This window comes from Amphiprion ocellaris, chromosome 12 (assembly GCF_022539595.1).
Source record: "Amphiprion ocellaris isolate individual 3 ecotype Okinawa chromosome 12, ASM2253959v1, whole genome shotgun sequence".
In the NCBI taxonomy this organism is placed as follows: Eukaryota; Metazoa; Chordata; class Actinopteri; family Pomacentridae; genus Amphiprion; species Amphiprion ocellaris.
In genome coordinates, this window is record NC_072777.1 from 12712804 (window position 1) to 12732668 (window position 19865).

At 38.4% G+C, this 19865-nt stretch overlaps 1 protein-coding gene across 1 annotated transcript in view; it reads left to right on the forward strand.

Annotated features, from left to right (window-relative positions):
- Positions 1-19865, forward strand: part of clvs2 (clavesin 2) — a 67209-nt gene that overhangs the window by 34998 nt on the left and 12346 nt on the right. Inside the window, exons 3-4 of the mRNA XM_023279991.3 lie at positions 17649-17759; positions 18189-18421. Coding sequence (XP_023135759.2) covers positions 17649-17759; positions 18189-18421 — 344 coding nt within the window. The remainder of the gene's footprint in view (positions 1-17648; positions 17760-18188; positions 18422-19865) is intronic.

The following is a 19865-nucleotide window of genomic DNA, read 5'->3' on the forward strand; positions in this document are numbered from 1 at the left end:
TTTGTTCTTTATGTTCCAAGAAAATATGTTTACAGCCTAATTGGGTTTATTCGATTATATGAATAATAGCTGTGGTTGTTCTGGTTTCTCTGCCAGCGTCAGGTTGTTTGTGTAAATCAGTAGGGTTTATTTTAATGCTGTTTTTGGCATCAGTTGCTGAATCACCTTCGTCTAATGAGCTGCTGTGAAACCAGAGCTCGGCTACATTCAGTCTATATTCAGGGTTCGTATGTGATCATTGCTGGATTTTGAAAATGTATTTATACAAAACCCCACAATGATGTATGTGGATATAAACATATCATGAAGAAACTATTTTTTAAATAAAATGAAAGTTTTCAGAAGTTGTCATAAAGGTATGTTCACCGTTTCATTCAACCATATCTTTGACCTTTCTGTACTGACATTTCTTGAAAGTTGTTGCTGACATATGAGCTGATGTCTGTACATCCGTGATAAGATGCTGTCAGCTGATAGCTGCCATATTTATTAGTTATGCTTTAATGGTTTGTGACAGAGTTTGGTTGGTTTATGTGGCTACAGCATGTATTGGAAAATATACTCAGATCCTTTATAATACTACACTATAAAAATAGACCTTTCAAACTAAAAATTCTATTTGAAGAAAAAGAATTAAACATTCTAATACAGAAATCTCTTTGCAGTTTTCTCCGGTCTTAGTTTTTCAGTGAGACATGGGGTCATTTGAAGATTTATAGTAATTAAATTATATAAAAGTTTAGAGGGAAAAATCATAATTTGGTGGAGCTGCTAACAACTCCTTGACGTCTAAAATGTGAGCAGAATACACACTGATTTTTGTAAGAGACCGAAAAGGTTGGGAACCTCTGAATTCAGCTTTAACAGTGTGTTGTATTAAATCGCTTGTTATATTATCCATTGCACAAAATCTTCACCTTGAAATCAGTTAAAGCTGTCAGATAAAAGTATTGGAGTACAAAGTAGAGTGTTTCCCTCTGATATGTAGTTTAGTGGAAGAGTAAAGTAGCATAAAGTTAAAGCTTTACTTGTGTAAATGTACTTACTTAGTTGTGCCAGTGGTTACAAACTGCAGTGCTTCAATGAGCAAAACAGTAACAGCTACAGCGATTAATCCATTAAATTGTAACCAATTAGAAAAGCACTCAGAGAGAAATCTTTAATTAAAAACTACCTTGCGCTGAGCACAGGTGTGTGATATAAATGTGTATGTTACGTACGGATACTGAATCGCGTGGCCTACATATGTAGCGGTGGAAATTGATGGGACTCGGAAACACCCCCATAATTTAATCAATTGTTCCTTGTATCGTTTCCGACGAATATGTCCCGATAAGTCTGCAGTGGTCGATTTGTAGTGAGATTGCAATCGTGATCGTCAGCAGGCAGCTGTTCACTTGTTGTCATAGTTACAGTGACGCCGTGCTGCGATCTCACAATGATACAGAAATCTTTAACAAATCCATGGATCCAGACTATAAGCCGCATCACTGCCAAAATCTAATCAGGTGGTCCTTGTGTCATTCATGACCTTCCCTGAAAATTTCATCCAAATCTGTTAGTCTGTTTTTGACTAATATTGCTAACAGACAGACAGACAGACAGACGGACAAACGTATGGCAATGGTCACATAAGTCCACCGTGTTCCTTGGCGGAGTGATTTGCTGGCAACATTTTTATAGATGGTTAATCAGTTTGAGAATTTTTGAAGAAATAAAAGTTTGATTATTTGATTGCAGCTTCTTTAATGTGAATATTTTTCTTGTTTCTTTCCTCCTTAATAACAATAAACCAAGCATCTTTTGGTTGTGGACAAAACCCAACATTTGTGAATGTCATCTTCGGTTTGATCATCAGCGTAAATTCCAAATAACTAATTGATTATTTGAGAAAATAATCAGCAGATTATTCAACACTGAAAATAGTCATTAGTTTGAACCGTCCTAATAGCCTGTAAAGTAAAATGCTGGCCTTATTTTCTTTATATCCAACAAGTGTTCTGTGAATAAAGCTGTGATGACAGATTGTTTTTAGTTCTACTGGCCGGCAGCAGACAGCAGCTGTGAACACAACACTGACAGATCGTCTCCTTTTGGGTTGATGAGGTGAACTTTTTAACAGTTTCTTATTTACACGTCCAGCTGATACAAAGCAGCAACATCAGTGTTCATTTTAAGATGGCAGCTGTGTCTGAATTCTGCTGTTTGGTGCTGAGTAGAGAGTATGAACCAAAGCAGTAGAGTTGTGGGACTTAAAATTAAAACTAAGAACTTACAGACACTGAATCCATCTTGGACTTTGTAGCTTTTGGAAAACACAGCAATGTTTCTTATTCCTTTTTGAATCATGAGAACTTGAGATTTTTCTCACTTGAAAGATGTTCACTTTCTATATCTAGAAGATGAAATGTCATTTGTTCACCATTTAGCTTTTGTGCAATAGTTTTTCAACCTGCTGAGCCACAATTCAAACATAATTACATCTAATCAGAGCTGCCTGTCAACTGTGAAGCTCAGCAGTTCTGCAACAAATACGGTGCTTTGTGACAACGAAACAGTGGTATATATTTCAAAAGACTCCCTTCAGTGCTCATATACAGCAGTGACTTTTCGCATGACTGCGTTAAGGTCAATTTACTCATTTACAGCTATATCTCATGAAGGAAACGGTGATTCATTAAAGGTGCAGGAAACACAAAACTGCATGACAAAGAAAAGGCATAAAGGCATTTGTCATGCATACTTTGGATGACCTGATATGTAAAATGTGAATAAATGGCAAAGCGCTGTACCTGCTGCTTGTCACACTCTGGTTCTTCTGCTCAACTGGACAGTTTTTGAAAGCTACAGCTGTTAAATATTCACCTAACCTGACAGTTACATAATACCTGTACAGGCGGAATCCTTGCAGTCATCCTGTAGCTCTCTGAAGTGTTTCTCTGTAAACGCTGCAGGGTCAGAACTGCAGGTAACATTTTGCTTCTGCTTTGAGAAAAAGGCCTAAAGTCAAACACCAAATAACAGTGATTTAATGCAGCAAGGCTAGAAAATATGTGGAAACTCTAAATACACCCTCTTCACACCTTCTCTAACTCTTATTTCGTCTTTCCTCAGGATCTCATGCCAGTTGCAGTAATTAGAGTCTTTTCCAACTGTTAAACTCAGTCTTTATTTCTCCTGCAGCTTTCGTGTGGTTCGGTAAATTCAGCATCCTTAAAGATGACTCACTGTTTGAGTCACAGAGCAGCTTGTAATCCCGCTGGACAGATGTTTCAGTAAAGAGGCAGATGTGGCTGCTGACAATTGGCTGACTTCATCTGTTCTTTGCTTCAGCCATCACAGGCGAGTCAGCGCATCGCATGAACGCCTTTAAATACACAGTGTTTCAACACACACACAGTGTTGGTGGCAATCTGTCCGTTTGTGTTTTATAACAGCAGCAGGAGAAACGACATTGATGCTGCATTCAAGTTACGTGGGACAGAAGGGAGTGATGGATGGAGGGGCGGTCGAGGTTACGACTGGAAAGCTTTCACACCATCAGACATCAGTGGCACCTGTCAGTGTTACAAGATGAGTTTATAAAGTGAAAGAAATTATTAATAAGGATTTTTATAAACCTCAGTGTGTATTAAATATGGATCGACACATGTTTTTTTGGGCCAATAATGAAATTGATTATTAGTAATGAAGGAGTTAAATGGCCGATACTTTGGAACTGATATGCATCTGCAGGAAAAATAAAAATCTTAGTGTCAAACTTAATTGAAATTACTTTATTTGGTTATGTATCAAGACAATAAGGGGAAACAATTAAAAGATTGCATTCAACATTTTGAAAGAAACTTCGTGCAAAAAATTCTAAGTTAAATGCATCTTAGAAGAGCATTTCCTATTTCAGTGACAGAAGTATTACACAAATATTGACCAAACTGCCAAAGATGAACACTGTTTAAGGAGGTCATCCCTCACATTGTGATTTCATTGGTACCCCAGACTCTTCCTCATCTGACCCACAGAAAATCTACCCAGGAAATAGTCTGATTCTTAGACCCTGTGAGCATTTACAACCCCATCTTCATTACAAGTGTGGACCTAACCTGTGTTCTAAACCTGCACCGTTTAAAGCCTATGGATTAACAAAAATACAGAAAGGCACATTCAGTAACATGTAATTTAAAACAAATTCTTGTTTTTTTCTTCGTTTTAAGCCAATGCAGCTGGTGTGAGGTGTAAAAGAGAACTTTTCAGCACTTCTGTTAAGGCAGGTTCAAAAGGCTCAGGAGCAGGGAATGAAACACCAGTGTAAACGTTTTAAAAATGTTTTTATTCACAAGAAAATTAATACAGGAACCGGAACTAGAATCTTAGACAAAGAAGAACTAAACTACTACTAAAACTAAGAAACAAACCCATCTAGAGGTACAGAGGAATAACTACATGAACATGGAAACTGAAACTAAGGTTAACCCACGTATGGTAACACCAAGGTAGGGAAACAACTGAAAATACGAAACTAACCCAGCCTAGACTACCAGTAATTATGAGCTGAAACCCCAGACTAAAACTATCCTATGCAAAGCATAAAATACATCAAGTTAAATACGTAACGCTGATTATTTAATTCAACGTATTAAAAACACAAAGAGTCTGGTGATACTAGGGCTTGGAGACTTAGCTGATGAGCTGAGAACAGTCCTTTTGGTTTGACGTCATCTAGAACTCTCCCTCCTGGTGTTCGCCATGTGATTGGTAAGTTGGTGTCAGTAGAACCCGGTCGTGGCAGATGTTTCCAGAGAAAGTCTTCTTTCCAGGTGTATGTTGATGGTCCCAGGTTAAGGTGGCGATAGGTGGAGATCCTCTGGAGAAGAAGGCAAAATCTGTGGTAGGGCAGAAAACCAGCAGATGAAGGAACCCAGGCAACTCAGCAGGCAGGACTCAGCTTACTAAACACAGAAAACAGAATTACTAGCAATTCTAGGCTGGTGGCAAAGACAGTTCTACTCCCAGCACTAACTGGAGATTAGACGACAGTCCAGCTTCGAATGACTGGTGCCATCTGCTTTTATGGAGATGCTCAGAGACCAGTCACTCAGGCTCCACCTGCAGCTCATCTGCTGATTACAATGAACCACACCTGCTGCCAGCTTCACCATGAACACACCTAGGAGAGAGAGAGAGAGCAGGAAGCACTACCACAGTCCACAGCCTTAAGCTGTGGGCTGTGACATCTTCAGTGTTGATTGGCTATTACTCATGATTTGCAACAAATCAGATTGGTGCTGTAGGGGCGACATGGCTTTGGACCACAAAGTGCTATAAAACAGCATTTAAAAAATTAGTTATTAATTCTCTGAACCCCCAAATCTGCTGGTGGCTTTTAAAGGCATGTTATCTTGAAAAAATGTCAAAATTGACCATTTTAACAAAAATAATTGGATTTTCAGCTTTCTGACGGTCCTTGAAGTACTCCTGTGTGACATGCACTGCTGTCATGAAAATGATCCAGATCTAAATTGAATTAAAATCCCTTTATTTTAGATGTCTCATTTAAAGATTCATCAACTGCACAAAACAGATTCTGTGAGAAACTAAAAATTCTGCACTCCTCACAGCTGAGAAGTCACAAGTTTCTGAGCTACAACTGTGACAACAGTCACCTGACAAAAATTCAGGGAGTTTTCAGCTGAACTGCAGGGTGTGTTAATACAGAGCAGAAAGGACAGACAAGGATGGAAACAAAAAATGAATACTCAAAGATTTGTCCTTTTTTATGACTTATGGCGCTTTCCGTGCTAAATTGATTTTTGAGTTCTCTCTGCTTCTACCAGTAGTTTCCTTAGAAGGGCAGGACTTTATATTACAGTGAAAAATGAGACCACAGTCAGTAAAGATGTGACAGGAGGGAAAAAATGTCCCTCCACATAACTGTTTTTCATCTGTGTTCTGAAATTAAAGAAAAGTACTCATCACCACAGTTTACACTCAATAAATCTTTTATCCTAACATCAGTGGTTGCAAAATTGCCTGTAGTAGCAGAAAGTAAATATAAAAATGAGAAGAAAACATGTCAGATCTGCTGATTACCCAAAACATTTCTTTAAAATGATTTGAGTAAAGCCATCCATTAACGATTGAACTACAAATTATATTCTTTCAGACAAATTTGAACCAATTATTGACTTTCCACTAAATATATTATTAATATTCTTGTTTGTTTTTCAATCTTTTAAACAGTGTAAATAGTCAATCTAGGTACACCACCGTTCAACAGTTTGGGTCACTTAGAAATGTTCTTATTTTTGAAGGAAAAGCATTTTTTTTCAATGAACATAACATTAAATTAATCAGAAATACAGTCCAGACATTATTAATGTGGTTAATGACTATTCTAGCTGGAAACAGCTGATTTTTAATGGAATATCTCCATAGGGGTACAGAGGAACATTTCCAGCAACCATCACTCCTGTGTTCTAATGCTACATTGTGTTAGCTAATGGTGTAGAAAGACTAATTGATGATTAGAAAACCCTTGTGCAATTATGTTAGCACATGAATAAAAATGTGAGTTTTCATGAAAAACATGAAGTTGTCTGGATGACCCCAAACTTTTGAATGGTAGTGTATAGTGATTAATAACTTAAGAAGCTTAAGAATTATGTTTGTCTAACTCTTAGATACTGCTATGTTTTTTAGCACCAAATCATAGTTTTCAGAAAAAAAATCTCAGATTCACAGTTGGAATTACCACTTTGATGTCGATGTACAAGTATACCTACAAGGCAGAAACTGAATCTGTATAAAAACTAAAAAATATCACTCAATATGAACTTGAATCTTTGGTGTTCATTTTGAGACTGACATGATCATGTGCGATATTTCAATTGGAATTAAGTTCAGTTTAAAGTGTGTTTTGTATAATAATTAAAAAATGAAAGAAACATTTGTAGACCACTAATGCGATGGTTTACCACATCTGTCATCTCTACAGTATTTGGAGGCAGATATTAGGGTAACGTTGGTGAAGCGGGTCGGCTTCACTACGGCTGGATGTGATTGGTTGAGTCATCCATTTTCAATCCATCCAGCCACTATCTTTGGCACCACTTAATCCTCATTAGGGTCGCGGGGGGCTGGAGTTTATCCCAGATGACTTAGGGTGAAGGCAGGGGACACCTGGACAGGTCACCAGTCTATCACAGTGCTACATACAGAGACAAACATTGACACTCATGGACAATTTAGAGTCATCAGTTAACCTCAGCATGTTTTTGGACTGTGGGAGGAAGCCAGAGAACCTGGAGAAAACCTACACAAGCACAGGGATGAACATGCAAACTCCATGCAGAAAGATCCCAGGCCCAGGCTGGGAGGCGAACCAGGGATCTTCTAGCCGCAAGGCGACAATACTAACCACTGAACCACTGTGCAGCCCCTGCATACATCAGTTTCAGTTATTATTATCAGGTGATTAAAAAACATATTAGGAGTGAAACTAATTAAATAAAATGTAAAGTAGGAAAAACAAAAACATACATTTCAAGACAAAAATGAACGGTAGAATCTCCTTTAAAAAAAAAAACAATGAGGAGATTAGTTGTGAGTCATTACTATAATTACTGTCGAACAAAAAAGACCATCACAAATAAGATTGGCAGCTGCTCCGCTGCATTCTGCAGGTTGTGGCCTCAGGTTAGATTTAGAGGGAAATCTGCAGGGTTGCTTAATGTCACAAAGCAGGAGGTGGGAGCTGCTTTCTACAGCAAACCAAGCTTTAAAAAGAAAATCTTTTCTAATGGGTTTATCCTTTTCCAGTGAAGCCACTAGCTCCCGGGAGGGAGAGCAGAGAGACGAAGCAGCATCTAAATGTACAATTGTGTAAATAAATCTGATTGTTTTCTCCTCAGTTCCACATTTTGTCCAGTTGGTGTTAACAGATTTATCTTCATCTTCTGTCACCTTTAATTCTCTTCAACCTTTCGCTGGAACTGAACACGCTCAGCAGTGACCTCGAGCAGGAAGCCAAAAATAAATCCTCATTTGTTTAGAATCGACGTTTGCTTCCCAGTGGCCGAACATCAAAGGAAATGCTAAAGTGGTTTTGACTGACTGGTTTCTGCAATTGGCAGTTTGCATCCATTGAATATTTAAGCTGCTTATTTGAGAACTAGCTCGGTTAAAATTTTAGTATTTTTCAACTCTGTCAGATGTGGATGAGAATCAAAGCCATCTTCTGGCAAAAACGTGGCCAAAAAAGGTTCCTTTAAGGTTTAATGCCATTGATTTGTGAAATTGTCATCACATTTTGCTTAGTGTTTTTAGTGTGGCAGTTTTTCTGTATTGGCTTTATGCTTTATTGACTCTCAAAACCTGTTTTCATGTATATATAATGTTTTTGAGTGATGCTCATGCAGTTTCAGTCTCTTAGCTGAGACGGGAACCAAGAACAGTGACTTACAGACAAATACATAGAAATGTAACAAAAACATTCAGATTTAAATGTATTTAAAACAAAATAAAGCTCTTGGGAGTTCTTGTAGCTGTTAGATCCATGAAGAGTTTGCATCCTTTCACACCAGCAGCTGTGAAAGTTGAGATGATGAGAATCTGATGCCGTAGAAAATACAGACATTACGTACATTATCTCCACACATCTGAAAGATATTGAATCCAGCTGATTTTGGTGATTTTCACTATGATCCTCTGAGTATTTTTCACCTCTACTCTGATTGGTCCACTCAGAAGAGATTGTCGTTCAATCATGCGGATCACAGCCACCTGATAGATGTTTGTGTCTATATATTGATGTTCCCTTGACAAATCTGTTGGATTGAAATGATGCCAAATTACATTTTCTCAGAACTGTGGATGGAGATTGTTAGTCTGACTGTTGCTTACAGATGTTGGGTGGATTTCCATCAGTTTTCTAAATCCCTTCTTTTTCACATAAATACTTCTACTTCTACTCATGTGGTTCAGAGGTGTGTACTGTGAAGCAGAATTTGGGTTTAGTGACCTGACTTCAGTTTTAATTCTGGAGTTTCAGGTTTCCAGCTGTGATTCACTTTTCACCAGAGTACATCATCATGGTAACTTATGCTGCACACCTAACCAGCAGGTTACCTTCAAAATAACAGATCAACAAGCATCACTACTCTCTCAGGATCCTGGAGCTCAGTGTGCTGCTTACAGGAGGAGTTTCTGGGTATACATATGACAGATCTAGATTCTCAGCTTTATTTTATTTTCCTGTTGACTGCAAGATAATTCAAATAACTTCCTTGTTCTTTAGGCCTTCCTATAGAATCCTAAAAAAGAGACTGATAAAGCATTAAAGCCTTGTACTCGTTGACCTTTTAAGTTTGGCAGGAAGCCTGCTAACCAGTTTAAATTAGTTTGTTCTTTATTTGCTGCCAAGACTGTTTGACACTGTTACATTTACACCTGAAAGAATGAAGCTAAAACTGTTTCACACACCACAAGAATACATCTAAGCAACACATTTGATAGAAAAGATTATAGTAGCCTAATTATAGTCAAATATTATTAAACAGAGATGCCTCCGAGGAGGGAATAGGGGAGTCCAAGGCCACCCTTCAAGTCTTATTGCCCCCCTGTGGCCATTGCTGATCTGATTGGTCAAGTTCATTTACTGAAGCTCTGATGTCCAAGTTTCAGTAAATGCAACTATGGTACCGAATGAAAGTAAAAGCAAATTATTTGACTTTCATGACTGTTAAGGTAAGCAGCCAGTCAGCTGTGCAGCCACTTATGGGCCTCACAAAGGACATAAAAAACACAGTTTGTGCCTTTAATTGATGGAGGAGACACACAGACCTCAATGTGTCCCCAGGAACTGAAGTTCAGTTTGTTGCTTCCAGCTGTTTGTACGAGTCTTTCCTCTAAGTTGATTAAGACAGCAACAGGATCCATATGAGGATTTCCAAAGAGAAAGAATTGTGCACTTTTACACATAACTCGACACAACAAAGCAGTACCTTCATTATTTACTTCCAATACTAAATTATCTCCAACGATAAGACAGGATAGACAGATTTTTTCATTTCACACCATATTTGCAGCAGTGATGTTATTGTGTTACAGACCAGGACCTCTCTAGTCAATAAAGCAACCACTGAATATGGCAACAGGTAGTCAAATAACAATTAAAACACATTTTATTGTGCTTTAGTCACTGAGGTTTCTAAATTATGGTCATAAATGTAGACAAACTTTTTCCACTTTGGAATCATTAATAAACTCTTGATGTATCTTTTGTGTATGAATATTTCTAACAGTGTTGTTAGGATCCAACCACTAGGGCCAGGTGGATGTAACAAAAATAACCAGATGTCATTGGTTAGGTAAAGCAATTCATTGCTCAGTGACAGAAGTAACGCAAAAGCGGTCAAACAAAGGAAAACAGGGCTGGTAGATGTTGCTAAATCAAAGAATCAAATAAAACCAAGCAAAGGCTAACAGAGTTCTTAAACTAGCTACCTAAACACAGTAGCAACAAGCACCACAAACAACAGAAATTTAACGAGACACTATCTAACACAGTGGTTCTTAACCTGGGTTTGATCGAACCCTAGGGGTTCGGTGAGTCAGTGTCAGGGGCTCGACGGAGGTCAAGACACACAGCCGACTCATATGATTCGTGATGACGCCCTGTTTGGCCATCACTGGTTGCAGGTGATCACGCTACATTGCTTGGCCAATCTGTGCTACAGAGAATTTGGTGCACTCAGTAGTCGACTTGTGACTGTCGTGATGGTACGTTGTGTGATTTCTTTCTTAATATTTTAATTCATACTAACTATGTTGAGCAAAAAAAGAAAGTGGTCGGACGAATATGTACAACATGGATTCACATGTATAACGGAACGTGATGGGAGTCAGCGTCCTATCTGCATGATTTGCAATGCCAAGTTAAGCAATTCTAGTCTAGCACCGGCAAAACTAAAGGAACACTTCCTTAAGCTGCATGGAGATGGGGAATACAAGAACACAAGTGATGTTAATGCATGGTTCATATTGTGCACCAGTAAAACATATAACTATGTCTTGAATTTGAAAAAAATCTTATTTTTCAATAAAGAAGGGTTCGGTGAATGCGCATATGAAAGTGGTGGGATTCAGTACCCCCAACAAGGTTAAGAACCACTGATCTAACATTATCTAACAAGACACAACATACAAAGACATAAGTCACAAGTAGCTTCTCACCAAATTAGCAGGCTTCTAACAGGAGCTACAGCCTTCACCAAGACTGGTAGCTCCTCACCAAATCAGCAACCTCTATCAGAAGCTATATTCCAAGTAGCCACCCCTAAGTGGCTAAGGAATCTGCGGACCACACAGAATGCACACGAAACACACAGACACAAGAGACACCAGGGTGAACTGGTCACACTAAATCCCAGCTGCCCTGGCTGAAAGTTTGGTTGCAGATTTATATCACAGGTGTGGTGATGGTTGGGATCTGGTAGGAGAAGTTGTGGTGGTGTGGAGAACCAGGGCTGAGAGCAGGTCTGGAGCTCCAGGCCAATCACTCCTGATGACTGCCAGGTGGGATCTGGAGCTCGATCTTCAGCCAACTGTAAACAATAGTCTACACAAGCCATCTAGACACACAGAGGCTGTACAAAGTCCATGACAAACCACATGACTAGCAGAGGACGTAACAGTGTCCTATATGCTGCTGTTGACCTGTACATGTTTGTGATTGGTCATCTCTTGGTAACTACCTTTATGTGGTTGCATTCATAGCCACAGTCAGAAACCTTAAGTTGACTTACTGAGCTGATAACCAACTTCATGTGACCACTTCGCCTGGCAATGGTTGTTAGGTTAGTGAGTATATTGAAGCTGCTTCGTAGTACAGGCTTCAGACAGATTGTTTTACATGAGGTGTTTTTATCCTTTAACCACCACGTCTGACCAGAATAAATGCTTGATTCACTGGTCAGTAACAGAGATAAATAACTGCTTTTATCTGATGCATTTTTTCTTTCTTTCTTTCTTTCTTTCTTTTTTAGCAAAAGCATATTTAGTTTAACTTTCACAACTGAAAGAGGCTTCTCTTTGTTCTCCTGCCAGATGATTTATCTGCTCAGTTGATTGGAGGAGGATGTTAAAAGCCACTTCAGCTTCTAAACTGAAGTGAAAATAACACTAAAATTACTGACCTCCACATTTTGTTGCTCTCTTTGTTCATTGCACAAGAATCAAGCCTTTAGAGTTACTCTTTGCAGGAGGAAAAAAAAATTGTGTCTTAAATGTTAATCATCTTTTGTGGAAATGGAGAGCAGGAAAATCATTTTAAAGTATACTCTCCCCTTTTCTCCATCCTCCCTGCTTCAGATCCCCTTACATCTTTCATCGCCTCTTGACTCTCCTCTACCTTCTGTTACTCTCACCAGTATTTGAACACCTCATACCTGTTTCTCATCCTTCAGACATCACTTTGGTGAAGGCAGATCAATCCTTTAGCTGCCGTTCCTCCTCCTCCTCCGGTTCCTACAGTGCAGCAGAGGCCCTGCAGCTCACTTTCCATTTTCAGTGTTTCATGTATAATGCAGCAGGTCCCTTCATCAAAGTGAAAATGTCTCTCAGAGCAGAGGGCAGGCCAGAGGTTCAGAGCTAGAGCAGCCCAGAGGGATCAGACAGCTGAGAGGAGGAAGGCCTGTCAGTCCACCAAAACAGATTTCTTTATTACCACTGCTGAATTTTTTGGACGCCCGATGATAGCCAGCATTTCACAGCCAACATATCTGCAACATCTCATGTGCTATTTCAGTTTTATTAAGGTGAGAATAGCATATGTATATGTGTAGAGCTTATACAGACAAAAACTTTAAATTATTTTAAAAGCTTTTAAAATATCTTTCATCGAAAATTAAAAAAAAACAAAAAAAAAAAACAAATCTCATCTAAATGTGGACTGACTGGAGCAACAGAGGAAAGATTTGATTTAATCTCATTTTATCGCCATCTGCTACATCATGGTCCAATTCCTCAGGGAGCAATGACGTTAAAATGAAATTTTAAAATGTGAATGAAAGACGGTTTAAGGATATAATTTGAAGCAAAATGAATGGATTAACAATTTAATCTGGTGTATAATCTGCAGCTCATTAGTATTTTTCTTTATCTGTCTCTCTTTCATGCGTTGCTTTTGTTTTGTTTTTTTTTTGCTCCTGTCACATTTTTCTATAGTTGTGGATCTCTACAGAAACAGAATAACCATGGCGAGAAGTAGAGAAAACTCAGAAATGTCTTCTGTGCAGTATGACAACGTTAGAATGCCAAATCATTAAAAAAAAATCCACAAAAAAGACAAGATCAACAGCTTAATTTTCTGAAATAAATATGTACAACATTGTTCCAAATATCCGTGTGTAGCTAATAATGGGGGAAAATGGTGACTCTGCACAGATATTTTACTAATTCTATTTTTTTTACAACCCCTACAAGCTCTGCACATCAATTCTATAAAGATATTTCACCATGCTGAATGTATCATGCAAAAACTTGTCAATGACTTTCTCCTCTACAAACAGCTTTTCAGCCATGCTGCATCTATTTAAGACAATTATGTTCGTGATAAATAGTGTAATATTGACAATTTCTAAAAACAAAGCAAGCCTTTCAAATCTGCTGGCAGATTTTTGGGTTCAGGAGGTTAATATAAACTACTGGTGAAATCATGACTAAACCTAATTGCCAAAATGCTGAAACAAAGGCATTTTATTGCATCTTTTTATTAAACCTGTTATAAATAAAAATAACAAGGCTTGTTGTTTAGATGTTATTTACTGCCAATAATACAAAATCTAGTCATATATGCTGGCAATGGAGGATTTCATGCGGACTTGTGGAATTTTTGGTGCCACTGGAGAAAAGATCAGAATGATTTTTTTCTTGCAAATGATTAATATTTGCAGTAAATATCACAATATGCTTATTGCTTTAAAAGAAACCTCGTCATACTGGTCAAAGGTACGTTCTGGTGTGATTGTTGTGTGAGATGAAAGGTCACCACATTAACAGGAATCATCCTCCTGAGGCCATCCGTTAACACATCAGTTTCCATTTAAATATGTAGACAGAGACTGCGTGCTGCTCAGAACAGAAGGAGACAAAAGCTTTTTTTCTTGTTTTTTTGCACTTTATTTTCTAAATCTTAACGTGGTATGAGCATGTAAGTGGGTGGTTGTGTTCTGACACTAGTAATTGCAGGTACATTAGTGCTGTGGTCATTGAATACTAGTATTCATCTCATAGAAATGCCCATATTCATAATCACACATTGTTTTTGTCACTTAACTGCTCAGTTAAGCCAACATTCAGTGTAAAGTGTAACACGAAGTCTTATTTGAGAACAGATATTCTTAATTAAGGCTTAGTTATTTCAAATTTATTATCCTTTTTGGAATTAATTCCTCTTTTTTCCTTTTGCAAACTTCTCTTTCTAAGTTTCTGTCCCATCACCCAGAGGCCTTGAGTCGACAGGGGTGAGCTGGTGTTTTCATTTGCACAACTGACTTCCCCTCTTGACGTCCCTTTAGTTTGCCCCTAGTTATGCTGCTATAGGCCTATAGGCTGCTGGGGGACCTCTCTTGATGCACTGAGCCCTTCTCTAACTACCTATGTATTTACTATATATAACATTATTGCATTACATTCACTCTGTTTCTTTCTGTGTCCTTTCTCCGAGTGTCCCTGGTCCCAGAGCTGGATGCTGGATGCTTCAGATGTGTGGCTGTGTTTTATGGTCCTTGTGTCCCACCCCCCACCTCTCTATCTCTACCCCTCTATCTGTATCCCTCTATCTCTACCTCTCTACCTCTACCCCTCTACTTCTATCCCTCTATCTCTACCTTTCTACCTCTTCTGTCCCTCTCAACCCGCCCGGCCAGCAGGCAGATGGGTCCCCCCACATTAGAGCCGGGTTCTGCTCGAGGTTTTTTTCCCTGTTAAAAGGGTGTTTTCCTTGCCACTGTCGCCTTTTGGCTTGCTCTGGGGGTCAGGCATATGGGTTCTGTAAAGCGTCTCGAGACAATTTGACTGTAATTGGCGCTATATAAATAAAATTGAATTGAATTGAATTGTCCAGTCTGGTAGCCAACATCCCATCTATCAGAGCCAAGCCACTGGCGGCGACTTCGACCACGATGATTCATATCGGTCAAATCCTAATTTACAAACCTGGCCTGACCCCAGAGGCTGCCACTGTCTCCGTCTCTCCCACACTGCCAATGCTTTTTATATAAATGTCTGCCCTGAGCCATTTTCATCAGCCAGCTCTGTTATGTCAGAATATAATCTCAGCGTACAGCTGGACCAAAGCCAAATTATGACTCACACGCAGTGGACTGTAATTATAATAATTGTGTCCAGCCTTCTAGGAAACACTGTGCTGGGCCTCGACTCCACACACACCAACCTGTATGAACAAGGACTCATTTCCCTCAGGCGTTCTGGTGCGGCGACTTCAAAATAGACCGGCCATTTCCTATTGACTATGAGATTAGAGCCCATTTACAGAACTAATCTAATGAAAAGGGACAGGAAACTCACAGAGGTAATTTTTCATTTGCTGGACTCAAACACCATTGAAAAAAACTCCTTTTGATTGACACTAGCTCTTTGTTATTTGCAATAAAACATGAAGAATAGTGTGTTTATCTTTTTTATAAAGACATACTGACTAATTCATGTGTTAGGGAATAATAAATTTACAACAGTTTTTTTGAAGGTTGAGCTTTCTATCTCCTGATTATCTCCTGATGTCGTCTGTTAAATACACGGTGTTGAATTATGCAGTGGTTTCTATATGTTTTTAATCACTATATGCAGTTTTTCAGGTTGAAGATCTGTGAAATACGCATTAAACATTTCTAGAAAACTTCTGCAGCATAATTATCTGTTGGTTTGCATAAATATATATGATCCCCTTATTTTGCCTGATTGTCTATCCTAAAAAGCAGCTTCAGAAGGAAATAATATCACATTAACAAATGAAGAACATCATAAGAAACTTTATCTCAGTTCTGACAACAGTGACAGAAACATTATTTGCAGCATAAATAGAAAAACACAGCTGGGATGACACACTCATTTCTTGCTTACATTTCGTATTTTTTTTTAAATATAATATAATATGTTTATTTTGAGATGTTATTTTTGTATGAAATCCTCTGAGACTGGCCATGTATAGTCCTCCCACAAAAATAAAGAACCCAATTATATATTGAGTGTTTTGAAGTTGGCTTATACATTTTGCTGATGATATACTAATTTTTATAACAGAAACAATGTCAGTAAAATATAACCTGCAGCATGATCATCATAAAGTAAACAACCATTAGAGAAAATAAAAGCCCAGTGAGCACCAACAAGTACTTCAGAGGCAGTTACTAGTTAGAATGTGGGTGATGTTAGGTCTAAATGATCTGAGTATCGATTCAGAAACATTTTCCCATTGTACTTCTGCTGCCTGTCTGCTCATCATTCTGCTGTTGTGCTGGTCGAAATGAGATATAAAAAAGGAATTAGCAAAGACCAAAATTTGGGCTTTGCTTTCATGATTTTTTTTTCAGTTAGCAACAAAATAACCAATAGACCATGTAATTTAATTTGTTGTTTAAATTTTTAAAAAACTAATAAACCTAAATTTCCAAATAAAAGATAATGGAAAGAATTGCAAGAAAGTGCCGTGTTTGATTTGTTTTCCTTTTTTTTTATTATTTTGACACCTGAAATATTTTTATTCCATCTTTTGGGGTTTTATATAAAAAACAGAAATATTGTCATTACAAAAGAACAATAGATTATCCAATAATACCAGACCCTCTTTCCAATCAGCTAAAATGTGTTTACAACGTCAGCGTGTCATAAAACACACATTTCAGTTGTAGGTTGAAGAGAGACGATACTGATGAGTGTGAAAGTATTTCTCCAAAGGCATATTGCTCTGGTAGGCAAAATGTGGTCTATTTAAAAACATAACTTTGACACATTTAATGTTTCATGTAAAATGTCATAAATATGGAATTATATAGGCTGTGTGCAGCTAAAAAGAAGCTTCCGGGACATTGAAATGGAAGCATTTGTACACATTAATATAAAATAAGAAAAGTATGCTTGCTAAGACATGCATGTACCAGCATCAGGGGTTACAGCTTCTCCTTCTCCAAAGGTTGAACATGCTTGCTGTCCTTCCCATCTAAGAAGTATAATGATGTGCTGTGTGCTGCTTTATTAAAACAGCCACTTACCTTCGAAGCTTAGCAATAACAAGGTCATGGGTGTGAACCTGCTTGAGGCTGCTTTTACCGTTCCCCTTGGTAAATCTTTTTGGTTTTGTTGTCGGTTGGTTTCAAAATGGCGAGGGATTGTTATATGCACATTAGAGAATGAAAATTTTCACTATTACATGTACGGTCTAAATGTAAATATCAAGTCAACATCATCAAATAGTCAGTGAGAAAGCATTCACTTTTGAAGCTGTTGTGAACGTCTTTTTACCGGAAAAATGCTCACTGATGACCAGATTTAAAAACACTGATCAACTTTGAATTATCCCCTGGTAGCCTTCTGGACGTTCACCTGTTCTGTTCCTTTGTTTGTGTTTCCAACAGGACAGTTTTCCTGCCAGATTTGGAGGGATTCACTTTGTGAACCAGCCCTGGTACATCCATGCTCTCTACACCGTTATTCGGCCTTTCCTCAAAGACAAAACCAGGAAGAGGGTGAGTTAAGGCATTGGTCATTAGTCAGCTTTCAACTGTTGCAAAACGGGAAACATGTCTATATTGTGTTGAATAGCTGTGGAGGTGAACTGAGCTGCACTGCATAAGAACACATTGTTGCATCTATTAGAATTAGTTTCCTATAGTTATATAGTTTCAAAAAGTAATTGTGGCTAGTTTTCTTGCATGTAATGTCACAAACCATATAGCAACACATAAACAGAGCTACATGTACCAAAATTATGCTCAAGGTATGAACGAGGACGTTAAAGAAGCAGTCACTGGCCACTGAAGTTACCATCTTGTCTGCATGAAAGCTGTTTAAATTTACAGTGGATCCACAGAAGTTTTAACCTTTGTGATGTTTATTGTGCATAGGTGCAATATGCAGCCGATCTGTCTTACTGTTGTTATTCTATCCTTATGCAGATCTTTATGCATGGCAACAACCTGAACAGCCTCCACCAGCTCATCCACCCAGAGATCCTACCATCAGAGCTCGGTGGGATGATGCCACCGTATGACATGGGGACGTGGGCTCGAACCCTGCTGGACCACGCCTACGACGAGGAGAATGACTACTGTCCGGAGTCCTACACTCTGTCAGTACAAGACCTGGAAAGAGACCTGGAGAAGAACCTGTCTCCAAAAACCATGAAGAGGTCAGTTGTAACTCCTCCACAGCCATTGTATTTATTGTTTTCATGTACAATGTCAGATTTAGAGCTCGTTAGTAGTCACCAAGACAGCAGATGTCTGATAAAGAAAAGGTGTCACCGATTCCTCTCCCCACCCAAAATATTTACAACTGCTGCACAGATTCTGGTAAACTGTTCTTCCAAACTCTTTACGGCCTAATGAAGCCAGACAGATTTTAAAATTAAATAGCATTTAAAGCTAATCAAGGATGTGTTTTGCATCAAATTATAGTATGTCTAGGGTTCCACAGGCCAAAACACTTAAAGTAATCCATTTATATTCACCAATGTTAAACAGAGCAGCACTATATTGTGAAACTGATGAGGTTATCTTTGCACAATTAGACTAAACAAATGAGATGATGATAATAATAGATGCGTAATGTGAAGATCTGATCTCACTGTGGCCTTCTTGTCATCTTGGGCTCAGCTGATGAGGATAAGCGTGCTCTAAGTGGTTTCAGCTGACTGAATATGACTTCTTTCTTTTGCAGGAAACAGCAGTAAGTAATGGTAGACAACATGACCTGTGTGTAATTCAAGTGGGTCTGACAGAAAAAAAGAAGCAGTAAAGAAACATACTGATATTAACAGATGAATAAATAAGAGATGTAAAAGATGAAACAACCCTCCCTCTCAAAGAATACAGTAAGGAATTTTGTGAGATCATATTGGCTGAATTCTAGGATTTCCTTCTGTATTTACAAAGGGATGTTCAAATTTCTTTGCTCCATCCTGACAGAGTGAATATGTTTGTTCCTGCAAAGGGTTCTTTGTCATGATGCAACTGTGAGCACGTTTGACATTTCATGCGGTGTCATTCCCCCCTATAGGGCACCAGTATGATTCTCTGTGACAGTAAATCCTCTCACCACCTAAGAACATCAACTGACTCACTCACTCAAAGACATTCATATCCTAAAAGATGAACAGCAGTGAGTTAAGACAGCAGACTGTCACTGAAGGGCAACACAACCCTGTGAAACCCTGCCAATCACCAATGAATGATTAGTCATTTATAAGCTGACAGTGTGTATTTAAAAAGCAAATTCACTTGAGCTTTTCATTTCATGAAGCTGAAATCTTCTAAGACCTTACAGCCATAATTTATAGAAAGAAGCTTTAGACATCCAAATGACTTGTGGCAACAATGCAAAAAGAAAACAACAAAAAATCTACAATAGAACCAGGCTCAGGGACTACTTACATCTGCCTCGACTGGCTGGAGTGAGGTTAAAATGAAAAGCGTAGCAGAAACAAACTTTGCATACAAGGATAATAAACACTTTAGACTTTAGAGCAGTATCACAAACCTGTAGCTCTAGAGTCTGAGAGATTTATTGAAAGAACAAAATGCAAACTGTGGGAGAGAGGAGACACAAAATTAGTAGCACGCAACGGTGTAATA